The sequence below is a fragment of the Nicotiana tabacum genome, chromosome 6 (genome assembly GCF_000715075.1).
Source record: "Nicotiana tabacum cultivar K326 chromosome 6, ASM71507v2, whole genome shotgun sequence".
Lineage (NCBI taxonomy): Eukaryota > Viridiplantae > Streptophyta > Magnoliopsida > Solanales > Solanaceae > Nicotiana > Nicotiana tabacum.
Window position 1 is genome coordinate 52,834,783 of NC_134085.1, and position 15,343 is coordinate 52,850,125.

The 15,343-nt window shown below is 36.1% G+C and overlaps 1 protein-coding gene across 2 annotated transcripts; it reads right to left on the bottom strand.

Annotated features, from left to right (window-relative positions):
• Positions 1-10,073: 10,073 nt before the first annotated feature.
• Positions 10,074-14,580, bottom strand: LOC107784698 (uncharacterized). 2 transcript variants are annotated; one of them, XR_001647732.2, is made up of 7 exons: positions 14,379-14,580; positions 14,216-14,237; positions 14,026-14,131; positions 13,851-13,958; positions 13,640-13,757; positions 12,791-12,909; positions 10,074-10,523 (listed from the first exon to the last, which is right to left on the bottom strand). XR_001647732.2 is itself a non-coding variant. In XM_016605859.2 (6 exons), exons 1-5 carry the CDS (start codon positions 14,437-14,439, stop codon positions 13,656-13,658), a joined length of 399 nt encoding a protein of 132 aa, XP_016461345.1. In that variant the 5' UTR covers positions 14,440-14,580; the 3' UTR covers positions 10,074-10,523; positions 13,640-13,655. The 2 variants fall into 2 exon arrangements, 1 of the variants encoding a protein (XP_016461345.1); XM_016605859.2 differs by lacking the exon at positions 12,791-12,909.
• Between the last annotated feature and the right edge of the window lie 763 nt (positions 14,581-15,343).

Sequence of the window (15,343 nt, forward strand, 5' to 3'; positions counted from 1 at the left end):
CTGGAGTGAAATCTATTGAAATGGTCTTTAATTTGTTTTATTAAAAAGAAAAACCTATTATTTGAAATGTTGTGGGGTTTGGATCAAAAGAGCAAACAATATTGGGTTACAAGATTTGGATTTAAGAAATAGATTGGAAATGTCTTTTAGTAATTTGAGGCGAGCCATGTTAGACGAGTCATAATTTATGGCCCTCGAAAGCTAAGTTAGAAATACTTTGATAGAACAATTTGAGGTGTGTCATGCCAAATAAAATCCCAAAATGCATGGCCCTCGCTTAATTAATACTTGAATCCTTAGAAATCGAGGCGCGCAATTTAGTTAAATTTTCCATGGCCCTCGCAAAGTTGAAAATGTGTAGTTGTTTTAGGCGTGCTATTTAAAAATTACCTTACTAAACTCGGGTGTGCATTTCATGTGACCCAAATCCAAATCTTAACAACGTTAAATAAAATGTGTCTCGGACTGCGGGTGCATTTCATGTGGCATGGTCCAAAGACGTGTTTTAGATGACGTTGAAATCTTCCTTAAAATAATTAAAAGCGGTTAAAAGTTTAAATTAGTATAATAGGTTAAAACATGTTTCTAAAATTAGATAGTTAAGCCAAATGTAACAGTTGAGCGACCGTGCTAGAACCACGGAACTCGGGAATGCCTAACACCTTCTTCCGGGTTAACAGAATTCCTTACTCGGATTTATGGTTCGCGGACTGTAATACAGAGTCAACCCTTTCCTCGATTCGGGATTCAGCCGGTGACTTGGGACACCATAAATTATCCCAAGTGGCGACTCTGAATCTTTAAATAAATAAATCCCGTTTCGATTGTCACTTTAAGTTGGAAAAATCTCCCCTTATACCCCTTCACGGGGATGTAGGTAAAAAAAGGAGGTGTGACAATTATCTCAGACTCATTAATGAAGTCTAGCAGTAGCTCAGACAACCTTTCTTTAGACAGGAATTTAATCTTGTCTTTGAGATGAAGAATACTTACCTCTTGTTCATCATCTGATTCTTCAATGGCCATAAGTGCTTGCTCATCTCCAGCTTCATCTTCTGAGTCCTCATCTGATGTTTCTCCCCAGGCAGCAACCATAGCTTTTGTTGATACTTTGTTCCTTTTTGGTTGAACATGTTCCTTCTTCCTTTCAATTTCCCATTGAGGGTAGTTTTTGATGTGGTGATCAGTCTTCCCACACTTGTAACACCCCTTATTGGTTTGTTTTTCAGGAACCCTTGGTTTGTTGTAGCTTCCACTTCTGGAAGGACCCTTTGCTATCATTAGGTACTTCTTGAAGTCCTTTGTGATCATGGTCATTTCATCCTCCACTAGATCGGCACCTTCAGTGATTCTGAATGCCAGGCTCCTTTCCTTCTTGGGTGCATCCATCTTCATGGTTTGCCTTCTAAGTTCATAGGCAGTGAGATTTCCAATTAGCTCATCTTTGATTCCTGAATGACGGTGATTTTTCTTTCCCAAGTGACTGGCAGAACCCTTGTCAAAACTTTCTCAACTTTGTCCTCTTCAAGAATAACCCTTCAAATAGACTTAAGTTCATTTGTCTGTATAGTGAACCTTGTATACATCTCGTGGATGGTTTCCCCTTCCTCCATGGTGAAATTCTCATATTGAGAATATAGCAGTGTTCCTCTAGACCTCTTCACTTAAGATGTTCCTTCATGAGCCACTTGCAAAGTATCCCAGATTTCCTTAGCAGTGGTACAACTTTGAATTCTACTATACTCGTTTGGACCAAGTCCACACACAAGCCATTTCTTCGCTTTAACTTTCTTTTCCCATTTCCTCAAGTCCTCAGCATTGCAGTCAGCTCTTGTTTTTGGCACATCTACTCCTTCAGCATTCTTCTTCATGGTAGCCAGGGGACCATCAGTGATAATGTCCCATAGCTGATAGTCTTCTCCGATGATGTGATCTATCATCCCATTTTTCCACCAAGAGTAGTAGTGGCCATTAAAGAGTGGAGGCCTATCAATGGATTGCCCTTCCAAGTTTCCAGGTGGTGCACTCATCTTGATCTGTTCCTAAGGTGTTAGCCTCTTCAAGGATAACCTGTTCTAATACCAATTGATGTTCTAAACGTCAATACCACACAAGAGGGGGGTGATTTGTGTGGTACCCAATTATCGCTCTAGAAGAACCTGGTTCTTCTACGTTTTCTAACTACTTCTGTTTGCGGAATAAAAAGTACATAAATTAAAGAACATAGAGATTTTTACGTGGAAAACACCTACCTCAAAAGGTGAAAAAACCACGACCTACTACTTAGTAGGATTTTCCGCAACACTTCACTAAATCACTGATCCAAAACAACATTTACAAAACTCTTTGTAAACCTAAGGATTACCTCTAATCCCGTTGTAGCAACCAACCTCTAACTGTTGCGACAACTTCAAGTTAACTCTAACTTGAATACTCAAAGTACCTATAACAATTGCTTCTAGATAAAGCTGAAAAGTACAATATGAAAATACCTACTACAATTGAACTAGAAATAAAGAAAGACACATAAAACTCTTTATGGAGCTGGTTCTTCAATCTGGTTCATGTAGCTTCAGGTTTGCACACTTGAATCACACACGAACTGCTTGCAAAAAGCCTTGCTATATTGCTCCCAATTCATGTTTAACTTTTGCATTTTTGTGCAACCACTTGTAATGTGAGAACATCCTGCAATTTATAGAGTTAGTAGATGAAGAAATAACTAGAGTTCTGATGCAACTCTTCCTTGATGGAAGAGTTCTAGTTGATTTCAACTTCTAACTCCTTCCCTTTCTTGGATAGTGTTCTCTTTGATTAAGGAGTCCTTCTCCTTATCAATTATGCAACCTTTTCGATCAGGAGATATTAAATACGCCAAGTTAAGCTTATCTCCTTCACATGCAACACACATGCTCAAATCTGCCCGTTTTTGTGCACCTGAGGGATGGACCTAGTTCATCCTAAGTTCCTTTGTCAATCTTCAAAACTAACCTTTACTTGGGCCAACATACCCCTTATGATTTGAGTCGTTTGTACTATTTGTGTTATGTGAAAGCCATGTACGCGAGGTGACGAGTACGTACACGGGCTTATATGTGTAAATATTGGTCGGTCTAGACTCTTAGGCATCTCTTATGTACTTATTGAGATTCTATATATGTTTTGTTGAGCCTTGGGCTATTTGTTGTGAAAATATTTATATCGTCAAATTCTTGGAAAGGTTGTGGCCCATGGGCACTTATGATATGAGTGATATGGTGTGTTGTTGTGATGGTAACATGTGTGAATTATTGTGTGGTTTGGCTGTTGTTATGCGGAGTATAAGGGTAGCATTTCACCGTTGTTGTTATACAGAGCATAAGGGTGGCATCTCACTATTGTTGAATATAGAGAGTGATACGGGTGGCTATTGTGTTATTGTCTAGGCTGAGTGATACGGGTAGCTATTGTGTTATTGTCCAAGCAGAGTGATACGAGTGGCTATTACATGGAGTGATAAGTGTGGCTATTACACGAAGTTATAAGGGAGGCTATTACATGGAGTGATAAGGGTGGCTATTACACGGAGTGATGCGGGTGGATATTATACGGAGTGATACGGGTGGCTAACGGAGAGATACGAGTGGCTAACAATATTCTCAGGGAGGAGTAATACAGGTGGATATTGGAGAGATAAGGGTGGCGATGTCAGGGATTATGTGTGATTGTTTGGAGACATTATGTTGGTGATTTTTGTGTGATGGTGTGCTTTTCCCTTATGTTTGTCATACACATTGCGTGACTTGCTTTGTTGTTTCGATGAGCTATTCGATGTCCTTGATATTACTTGTTGATTTGGGATGTAGCAGTACACTCGCACAAGCATACACCGTAGCATGCCACTTATACTAGTTCAGGAGTATGAAACTTGACATTTATTGATCATACCCATGTGTTCTTATATTATCCATTTTCATGTTGCTAGTGGGCCTGTGATCGTGTCGGGTAGATTGTGGTTGTGAGCCTGGGACCATGCCGAGTAGATTGTGATTGTGAGCCGGTGACTATGTCGGGCGGATTGTGATTGTGAGCCTATGATCATGCTGGACGGATTGTGATTGTGAGCCTCTGACCATGCCGGGCGGATTGTGATTGTGAGCCTATGACTATGCCGGACGGATTGGGACTGAGCCTGTGACTATGCTAGGCGGATTGTGATTTTGGAACGTGAGTTGTCCATCCGGTTGTGATTCGAGATATGGACACGAGTTGTCGTGAGTATATGATGGTGGGTTGAGACTTGGGACTTGTGACTATGGTATGAGGTATCACGGAGTGTTTGCGTTGTAAAATTTGTGTTAGAACGACTTGATTAATTGGTTGTCCTTTGTGTTCCTTATTTGTCTTTAATGATACTTCACAGTGTTCTTATTCCTTTATTTTCTATATCACATGTTGATTTTTTTGTCATTTACAGATTTCTACTTTCCATTATTAGCTTTATACTTCTATTCTGCACATGTTATTTTATCTAGTGAGTTTCTTGACTTGCACTTCATCATTACTCCACCGAGGTTAGTCTTGATACTTACTGAGTACCGACCGTGGTGTACTCATACTACATTTTTGCACATTTTTCGTGCAGAGCCGGGTATTGGAGATATCGGACCCGGTAGAGTTAGCTTGTTAATCGTGAGGATTCAAGGTAGAGTTTCTTGATCGTCGCAGTCCCTTGGAGTCTCTTCCTTACATTGTACCGTCAGTTTTCCATTTGAACAGTATTGTATTTCGATCCTTGAGATCTTTCCATGTATTCAACTAGAGTTCGTGACTCTGTATCACCAGTCTTGGGAAGTTATTATGATTATCGTCGCGTAGGCTTATTTCGCTTTTGTCTCATTTCTTATATTAAAATGATGTTTCAAGTTATAATTATTAAGAACTGTCTTAATCGTTGTTAGTAAGCGGCTTATATATTCTTAGAGACTAGGTGTCATCACGGCATCATATGGAGGAAAATTGGGGTCGTGACATATAGCTTAAACAAATTCTCCTTGAAAAAAGCATAATGTTTGGAACTATATCATAATGATTATATATATAGCAAATGGTTGATCAACGGATTTACTTACCATTATAAAAACAATAGGAGTAATTATTTAAATATATATTGTATATGTAATATGAGTAATTTTTGGGGCCATATATTTTTTGGGGCCTAAAGCTTTGGATTTAGCTGCCTTGGGGTTGAGCCGCCTCTGCGCTTCAATGAAACTTTAGAATCAGGTGTGAAATTCTATTATACTCTAGACACTACTTCAAATGATATAGTGCAAAACTTCAAAACTGGCAAAGCTATGATTGGGTAGTGGATGGATAATGTGTGGTCATCCAGTGTTGGCATGGACTATGGTATTTTTAGGTGGATTCATGATAGAGCTCGCGACTGATTTCATGCAGTTTCCATGAAGTTTAGTAGTTTGAATCTTGTGAAATGTTGATAAAGAAAGCTACAAGTCTTCTATGGCACTGTAATGACCCGACAGGTCGTTTTGAGCTTTAGTATCCCATTCGGTGGTTTGGGACTTTGAGTAACTTCATATTATGTATTATGTATTATGACTTGTGTGCATGGTTGGTTTCGATTTTCGAGCGGTTCGGGATTAATTTGGAAGAATAATTCTCGTTTTAGAAGCTTTACGCTAGAAGAGTTGACCAAGGTTTCACTATTGGGTAAACAGACTCAGAATCGGGTTTTAATTATTCTAATAAGTTTGTATGATGATTTTGGACATGTCCACAAAGTTTGGTTAAATTCCAATGAGTTTTGGATAAGTTTGGGTGGTATGGCGATTGTTTTCGGTTTCAACGTTAATATGAGCATAAAGGTTACCATATTGAGCAAACGGCCTTTGATTCGTGTTTCGACTAAATCATTATATACGTGTCGTAATTTTTGAACTATAGCAACTAAAATTATCAAGTTTCAACATCGTATGAGGAATTTATGATCATTTTACTAAAAATTAGGTTGCTATTTTTTTAGATTAATTACGAAATTGCCACTAAATTTGTATTTAAATTTTTTCACTATTTTCAAATATTGAAACCAACATATCTCCTTTATTATAAGGTCAAATGGAGTGATTCAAAATTTGAACTTGACTGGAATTTTATGAGGAATCCATTGGAGGCCTCAAAAGCAAGTTTTAGGAGTCTTTGGCACAAGAAACGAGGCAAAACATATGGACATTTTTGGCTATTAATGTTGTTGGAGTTTTTCTTATCTTGAAAGTTTAGGATTGGGAGAGTTCAAGGATGCTCTTCAAGTTTCTTCCATGGGGTAAGGTCTAAACCATAACCCAAGTGTTTTCCTTTGATTCATTCCCTTGGTTTAAGCTTTAATCCATGATTTTAATTAAAAACTCATTTAATTCTTTAAATCAAGAGCTAGGGTTATGTCCAAATTTTTAAAAATTGAAAATGAGTTAGAAGCATTTATTTCTTGATTCCTTTTGAGGTTTTGTTCTCCTATATTAGGAAAACATAATTGGGTTAGTTTTGGAGTAGTATTTCGAGAGATATGGGACCCATCTAGTGTGGGTTGGACTATTGGGTTATGAACACCCAAGAACGATGGGTGGTGAATTGGTTGAGCTAACGAACTCCGATTAAGCCAATTTTTATTTGTGTGAGCTTGTTTTTGTTCGAACTTCACTCGGGTAAGCTTGGATTCGGAATTCAAGGCGGGCCTGAAGTTGACCTTTCTTGACTTTTTGGAGAACATATAAAGATCATAATTTTATTTATTGTAATTGGTTTCTCTTGCATTGTTTGATGTTATTAAGTCATTTTTGGTTAGATTTGAGCCAAGTGGAGGCGAATATTAGGGGGAAATATATTTCGGAGGGTTGTGTTGGCCTAGTTGAGGCAAGTATCTTGCTTTTGTGTGGGGTAAACTACCCCTTAGGATTTGGGTTGATTGTGCTATTTGTGTTATATGAAAGCCATGTACGCAAGGTAACAAGTGGGTACACGGGCTATATGTGGTATTTGACCGGTTTAGATTATCTAGACTCTTTCCATACCATTAATTGAATTGACATAACATATTATCTCTGTCATTATTAATCTACTCTTACACGTTCTATTTGACGTTGTTAGTACATACTCTGCCTCTTACTTGTTAATTTGCTCTTATATACTTTAGTTGAAGTTATTGTCATCCTTATTGTCTTATTACCTCTTAATTATTGAATAACTTTTAATTGAAGTTGTTATTTCGTAAAATATCATCTTATTGAGTTATTGGTGTTGAAGTTGTAATATCTATTATCACATTGAGGCGAAGTTGTTAATTGTGGAGATACCTTTCCTTGTTGAGCATTCTCATTCATTTTATTATTGTTGAAATTCTTGTATACATTGTGGTTGAGCCATGAGCTATTTGTTGTGAAAATATTGGTGTTGTTGATATCGTGGCAAGTTGTGGCATATGGGTATTTGTGGTGCGAGTTATGATTATGTTGCGATATTGATACGCATGTGGTGGTATAAGGCTAGGGTTGATACGCATGCGGTGAGATAAGGTGGGCTTGATACGCATGCTGCTAGTAGGGGAACTACTTGAAGCCACATGGTGAGATATGGTGGGTTAAAATACATGTAGCTATTTCGGGAAAAATAATTTTCAAAACTAAATGTTAGGCTCATGCAGTGATATAAGGAAATATTGTTATTGAAATTGTGAAATGGGAATACGAGACAGTACCTCGGTTGTAATTTTCATTTTACATTCCATGTTGGAACAACTTGTTGATTTGAACGGTCATTGCTCTTCCTTCAATCATTAATCCGCATTTTGATTATGTTTTGGTCATTCGTTGTTATCTTTGTGTTGGAACAATTGTGTTTTCTTGTGTAAGTCATGCATTTTACATGATTTGTTATCTTGTTTTAACATGCCAATTTGTGCCTCCATTATAACTTGGTGAATTGATTGTCAATGTGAATTTAATAGTGTGGAGTCATTGTATCATATTCTTTTGAGTTGTTGGTAACATAATAGTTTAAATAAAAGAATTATTAACATGCTTTATTCTATGAGCCTCTTAAGATAGAACTCGTTATCTCACTCGGTGCCTTATTATTCTAAATGGTTATTGCACTTTCACTATAATTGGGTTCTCAAATTATACTCATCACCTTGTTAGATGTTTACCTTACTTAAAATTGCTATCATGTTTTTCTTTAACAAATTCTGTATTTAATTCGTTAGTTTAACTTATGTTTTGCTTTGTTTAAAAATGATACTTTTACTCAATTCCATTTATTTCTAAACTAAACCCATCTTATACTCTGTTTTGTACAAACTGTATATTATTTTACTTTACATGACTTCTAAATTAAACTCATTATTTCATTTGACACCTTACTTTATTCAAGATTATTATTATGTTTTATGGTGTCTAAATATATTTTTCGTTCATCTAAATTAATATTTATCATGATTGCAAAGTACATGGTAGCACGTAGGCTTTGCCATGCGAATGTGATTGTTATTGTGGGCACGAGGTACCACATGTGTAAGATTTGAAAAACGTGGTTCATGACTTCTGATTTATGAGGTGTGGTGTCTCGGAGTAATTCTTGTTGTAAGTCCATGCATTGGGAACGATTTGATTATTTGAGTTGACATCCGTTTTTTTCCTTATTTGAATTCATTTACATCTCATCGGTATTCTGATTATGTTATTTCTTTATTAGTCGTTTACTACTTGCTGCCATTTATGTTTGTATTACTTCATTGTTGGTTGTAAATCAAGCCGTTGGTCTTACTTTGATGTTCTCTCAATTGTTAGCTTACGTATATCTTGAACATGTTTCTATGTCAAGTAGGTGTCTTGACCTGGCCTCGTCACTACTCTATTGAGGTTAGGCTTGATACTTACTAGGTATCGTTATGGTGTACTCATGCTATGCTTCTGCAGATTTTTGTGCAGATCCAGGTATTCTGATTGTGTTGTTGCGAGTATCGTCTGCGCGGCGGGAGACTTCAAGGTATACCTGTTTGACGTTCGCATGTTCCGGAGTCACCTTCTTACTTCATTATGCTACTATTAAATTGAAATTTAAAATAGTTGTGTTTAGAAATTTTAGTGTGTTTTAGTAGTGTTTATGACTTCGTAATATCGGTTTTGGGAAATATATAACTATTGGCCGCTTGCGGCTATGTGTGTCAATTAATGGTTTATAATAAATAATTAAATAGTTCAATTCTGTTATTAAATTAGCATGTATTAGATTTATCTAATTTTAGAGACTAGGTGGCATCATGATATCCTAAGGTGGGAAATTGGGGTGACATGCGCTTTTACATAAGAAGGAGAAGATGGAAAAATCTGGTAATGAAATGGTGAGGAAGAAAGCTACAAGTCTTCCACAGCGGTTTTACATAAGAAGGAAAAGACGGAAGAAACAGAAAACATGGAAAAAGCAGCATCTGAAGTGTTCGCTAAATTGGGCACCAACTAAATATTTTAGGAAAAGTAGGTACAAGTTAAATAGTTACGACCAAAATCAGAATACCGATGACTAGGATGCGCTTGTATACCTGATACGAGACTTTATATTAACTTAACACCAACTCAAGCACATTGCTGTGGCATTAAACTCCACCATGTACATACATATAGCGCAAAACAAGCATTAGTTGTGGTTTCACTCCTAAAAATATGATGCATTTTGGATCTCAGTTCGACCTAGAGAGTCTCCTCTTGTAACCAGCTGAACTGTCAATTTTCTTTTTTGGTTTGTTTTCAAATTGAAGTCGTCAATTAATTTAGATAATTATTCACATTAAAAATACAGGGCCTAGTAAGTTCAGTCCAGTTTCTGGCCTAGCTGTTCCTACTATTCTCAGTTGAAAGTACCACATGCACAGATTTTTGGGGGTTTAAAATAAAGAGATCAGAAATGGTAAAACTCAATTAAATGCCTCCACCTTATTCAATGTTTCAACGAGATAATATACAAAAAAATGGAAGCTCCATTACTATTATACTAGGCAAGGAGCAACTCTATGGCGATCCAAGTTACGTACTAGGCTTTCACAAGAAGCATCAAGATTTCAATATGTCTCAAAAGGTGCAATCAAAGGTACAATTAGACAACATAAGCTTACAGTAACTGAAACGGATGCAGAAGAAGAATGATTTCTGAAATAATAACAGCTTTAGATGTTTCTGTACTATGTATAATAATTTTTTGAAACAATGATATATCGCAAGATGTTTTCTTAACTATGCACATCAATCAAACAATTGAGATCAAATACTGATCCCTCGATCCCCCTTCGGTGCAATGCAAGAGAGAGTTAGATGATTGGCGCCATTATATCTGATTACTTTGTTGTAAATTCCAAAAGAATATGGTCTTCATAAAGTAAAGCAATAGTTCCAAAGTCCAGAACCTCACTTTACTATAAACGCATGATCGTTGGATTTCTTGCAGGATAAGCTGATGCTTCAACCTGCAATATAAAGCTGGAGAAAAAATGGCTTCAACTATAAGAAACATGGATACGATCAATAAGAGAAGACGTAGACCCTACATTATGACATATGATAATTAATTATTCAAATGTTTGCAGCAGTCCTTTAGAAAAGATAATTATATCCTGATTTATCTTTTCGGCGATATAAAGTTTTAAATAGGGTATCTTGATTCACCAAATAGTAGATCTTTTGCTTCCTTATTAGCTATCTTGTTAAATTTCGAACCTCTAGTTACATATTCAAATGTTTCCAGCAGGCTCTGCTGTTCTTTAAAAAGATAATTATATCCTAATTTATCTTTTTCCTGATAAAAAAAGTTTTACATAGAGTTTCTTGATTGACCAAATAGATCTTTTGCTTCCTTATTAACTACCTTCTTTTTAAATAAGGTAAAGCTTATTCATCAGGTACCAAGATGGTACAGAAAAGAACAAAGAGCATCCAAGAAGCAGTTATCATCCCCTACATCCCTCCTAACAAATCCAGAAAATCCATAAACTGAAACAGATTCACTAATAAGCTGCCCTTACACCAATAACACAGATCACGAATACATTTATTTTATTAGTATTAAGTTTAGAAATGTGATTCCTGTGTCCTTCAAAACAGGCCTTGTTCCTTTCCAGCCATAAGGTCCATAAGATGCATACTGGGATGGATCTCCATATCTGCTTCAGCCTTTTGGGTACTCTCTGGGATTGCCACTATTATCGCAATCTCATTACGCTTCACCCAGGCAACACAACAGATGTTTAAGTGTATTTCCCAGTGTTATCTAGAAACTCGGCAATGGAGATAATATCTGTTACATACATTGAAGCCCCTTCTCTGCAAGTTATCTTGCGTCAAACAGGCCTTCCCAAACTGCTATCCATCCAAAGCATGCTACCTTTATTGGAGCTTTTGTCTTCCAAATCATCCTCCATGGCCAATTGACAGTGTTCTATGACTTGACTTCTTGATCAACATACTATGTCTACATAGGTGAATCCAGCTTGTTATGATCAATCTAGACCGATTCTAACTGTTGAAGTAAAAGACAGTAGTCTTCTACCTCCCAATCATTCAAATTTCTTCCAAGTACAATCTGACATCCTGAATCTAAGAAAAAATCAGCAATAGTTCCAGTCTTATTAATAGAGTAACTCAGCAAAATAGGGAATTTAGACTTCAGGCATTCCTCCCTACCAATAAAAAGTCCATCTAGAACTTGATTCTCTGTCCGTTTCCAACTTCTAGTTTACTATGATACAGTTTCATATGTCCCCTCTTGCATTCATGTGCAAAGAGGGAGGCCACCACCCTCCCTTATTACCATAAATAACACTCATCAACCTCTTCCAAACTACATCACCTTCCAACATGTACCTCTATAGCCATTTGAAGAGTAGGGTCCTATTATATAATCTCAGATTTTTCACACCTAGACCTCCACTTTTTTGCCAGTCCACACCATTTGCCATCTAATTAAATGCATCTTCCTTTTTATGGCAATGGCATCCCATAGAAATTGATTTCTCATGGAATTCATTTTTTTCTCCACTATTGCAGGCATAGGGAACAAGGACATCAGGTAGGTTGGCATTCCACGTCTAACACACTATTAATTAGTGTGAGTCTATCCCCCCATAGCAAGATAGATATTGCCTTTTCCATGGAACTAGCTTATTCGCACGCCTATCCTTATTAGCTATCTTGTTAAATTTCTAACCTCTGTTTAAATATTCACTAGCTGTTTCTACACAAAACTTCCATGCAGTCAACGAATTTTGCTTAATCCTACTTCAACTACCTTTCTAGTTCATTTGCCGTCTCTAAAGTTTTAAGGATCTCCTCCCTATTTGATCTTAAGCAATTTATCCAGAGAAAGAACAATCGTATGTCATCATACGCATTAAGAGGTAAAGTAGCCTCAATTTCTCTGTCATTTTCCTAACACAATACATGCTGTCCAACAACTAGAATACACAAGGTCTTTGACAGTTACCTCATTCTGAGGACCAAAAAAGAAACTTCAACTTTACTCGGAACGGCTAAAATGGTAGAAAAATAATCAAGAGGCATAAGTAGATCACTGATCATGATAATCATTTGAACACCGTGAAACCTTATTCTACTCTGGAAACGAGTAGCAATCTTATAAGTACGTATAATTGCAAAAGAGAAGCCCAGAGGAGTAATGCAGACATCGCTCAACAGTGGTTTTAGCATCAAACAAATATGTGGACAACAGTGGATTATAAATTTAGGGTTACCTGAACATAGAAATTTTAGTTTTCAGAGAAAGTTATGCCAGTCAATTTCAAAAAACAATGAACACCTTCATACTGCTGAACATCCCCATGATTTGGCCTTTGTTTTAGAATGGTTATTTCTGTAAGAGAATAGGAGAGTTGTCTGTCAAGAACATTCATAGAAAAACTATTTCTTCTAGAATGGTCATTTCAGTTAAGAGCATGTTGGTTAAGATGGTTGATAAAGATTACTAGTAAATTACTAGCAAATCGGTTTTTAAAAAAAAACTTTGAATTACAAATGAAAAGGTAAAATACTTGGGGCAGAATAAAGCCACCTCAAACTTAAAAGTTCTATGCAAATCAGACTACAAGATATTTGACAAGGGTGAGATAGTGTATAAGAAGAATTCCCATTATATTCAAGACATAGTGACAATTTGACACTAGATTTACCAGTATAAGTAAATCAAGTTCAATCATTTCACGCCCATGGCGATGGTGTACTGTTTGATACTGCACAAACAGACTAACACACTCTATGCTTGTTTGCATGTGCAAACGCCCCTTTAGAACTTGAATTCCATTTATTCCCATAATCTAAAAGTGGCAATTCAGAAAGGCAAACCCCTTTTTTATATAACTAGTGACCCAACAAAGAACTAAATAAAGAAATAATAAATTTAGATGTAGTTTTCAAAATCAATTAGGAGTAGTCATGCTCAGTATTAGACTATTATCCTGAAGTGAATGCATGTTCCCCCAGTTATGTTGTCGTATTAGAGGTGATAGACTTTTGCAGCATTGAAGTAGTTTCTACCATAGACGAATTTTGTAAGTGCTATCCAATTTCAAACATTTAAGCATTACCCGGAAATTTGCACATTCAAAGCTGGGAGAGCATGAGAGCAAGCTCATCATCAGAGATCGTAAAATCAACGCATGCTCCCAACGAAGAAGCAAGTCTGACAGCTAATTGATGCTTACACTGGACAAAAAGAGGAATCAAATGTTGCTATCTTTTGACGAAGGAAAAAGAAAGGACAAAAGACATCGGAGAAAGAGGGTCGGTAGATCTCACAGAAAGCTGTTCCCCTCTGTTTACAATGTCATAGAAGAAGGAATAACAAGCACAATAATGTTCTGGAAAGCATAGATATTCCTCCTTCCTCTTTGACTCTCCTACAACCTGAGGAAAAAAGGCAAGTCTAATACTTTATTCATAAACAACTCAAAAAGCTAAAGAGGGGTTGGACCTTAAAGATGGAACGACCACTGGGTTTGCCCAAGATCCTTTTTACGCCTCTTTGATCAACTATCCTCGTTGCTCGCTCGAAATTTTTCCCAAATAAGAAATGCAATCTACACAATGTATAGTACCAGAAATCATATGAATGAAATTGGAATTCAAAGGAACAAGAAACAAAGACAACATTTAATACTGACATTGAAAGTTGGTCATCGTTCACTGTAGCAACCCCATCACCAATCAATCAAGATCATGAAAAATAGAAACCCCAAAACAAATTAGCATTACTACAGTGCTACCCGTTTTGATATAAGCCCAAAAATAATTAGAGATTGTGAGGTAGTTGGTTCAAGAAAAGACCTGAATGAGTTGATTGGATACCTTCCCACACCTTCTCTGCAACCACTGCACTAATGCTCATTCTGAAAACCCTAAAGCAGGGTGCTCAAGGAGCTGTTAGTACTAGTAAATTTTGAAATTAAACTAGGAAAGGAACTCAAAAACCAACTACTATAAAAATGCATAAACTCTCTCTCCCTTTGACCATGAAACAAAGGTTAAATTCGGTTGCATTATGTTGTTTGATGAATATAATGTTTGGACACTATATAAATATTGTTTGATGATATAATACACTAGTAATATAAAGAATAAACGTGCAATATTATAAATAAAAATTATGATACGGGTAAAATTATTATATGAAAATATAGGATAAATGATAAAATAAAATTATTTAATTATAAATTTATAATGAAGAGTGAGATTAAGAGAAAAAGATAAGGTAATGACGCGATCACACAAAATCGGTCGTTACATAAAGTGACACATTTAGTCGTTACGTAACGACGAATTTAGCGATATGATTCAATAAAATTTAAGTAATAATCAAAACAAACATCGTATTTAAAGTAAAAACACGATACGATACAATAGGTAACAACAATCCAAACAAGCTGTAAAATTTAATTTATTATAGTCACGTAATAAACTACTGTTCATAAAAAAACGTATCAATTTTACTAAGCTAGCATTTGGACAAACCTGAAAAAAAGAGTTTTTAAAGATGCGATAAAAATAATTTTTGAAAGTTAAAATTGTATTTGGACATGCATTTTATTTGAAAAATTTAAAGTTTTGTTATTAAAAAACTTCAAAAACGACTCTAGAGTTGTTTTTGGAATTTGAAATTTTGTTTTTAAGATCTGCCAAAAGATTGTTAAAATTTATAAACAAACAGATATTTGAAAATAAAATTAGTAAAAAAACTCCCAAATTTTATGGCCAAGCGGGAGCTAAGCATATTGAAAAAAATTATTATGTGG

Excerpts from the sequence above, each read along its gene's own strand:
- LOC107784698 (XM_016605859.2), bottom strand. The coding sequence starts at position 14,439 with ATGAGCATTAGTGCAGTGGTTGCAGAGAAGGTGTGGGAAGGTATCCAA. Across the intron at positions 14,238-14,378 it reads TATCCAATCAACTCATTCAG|TGAACGATGACCAACTTTCA; the intron begins GTCTTTTCTTGA and ends GGGTTGCTACAG. Across the intron at positions 13,959-14,025 it reads GTGGTCGTTCCATCTTTAAG|GTTGTAGGAGAGTCAAAGAG; the intron begins GTCCAACCCCTC and ends TTTTTTCCTCAG.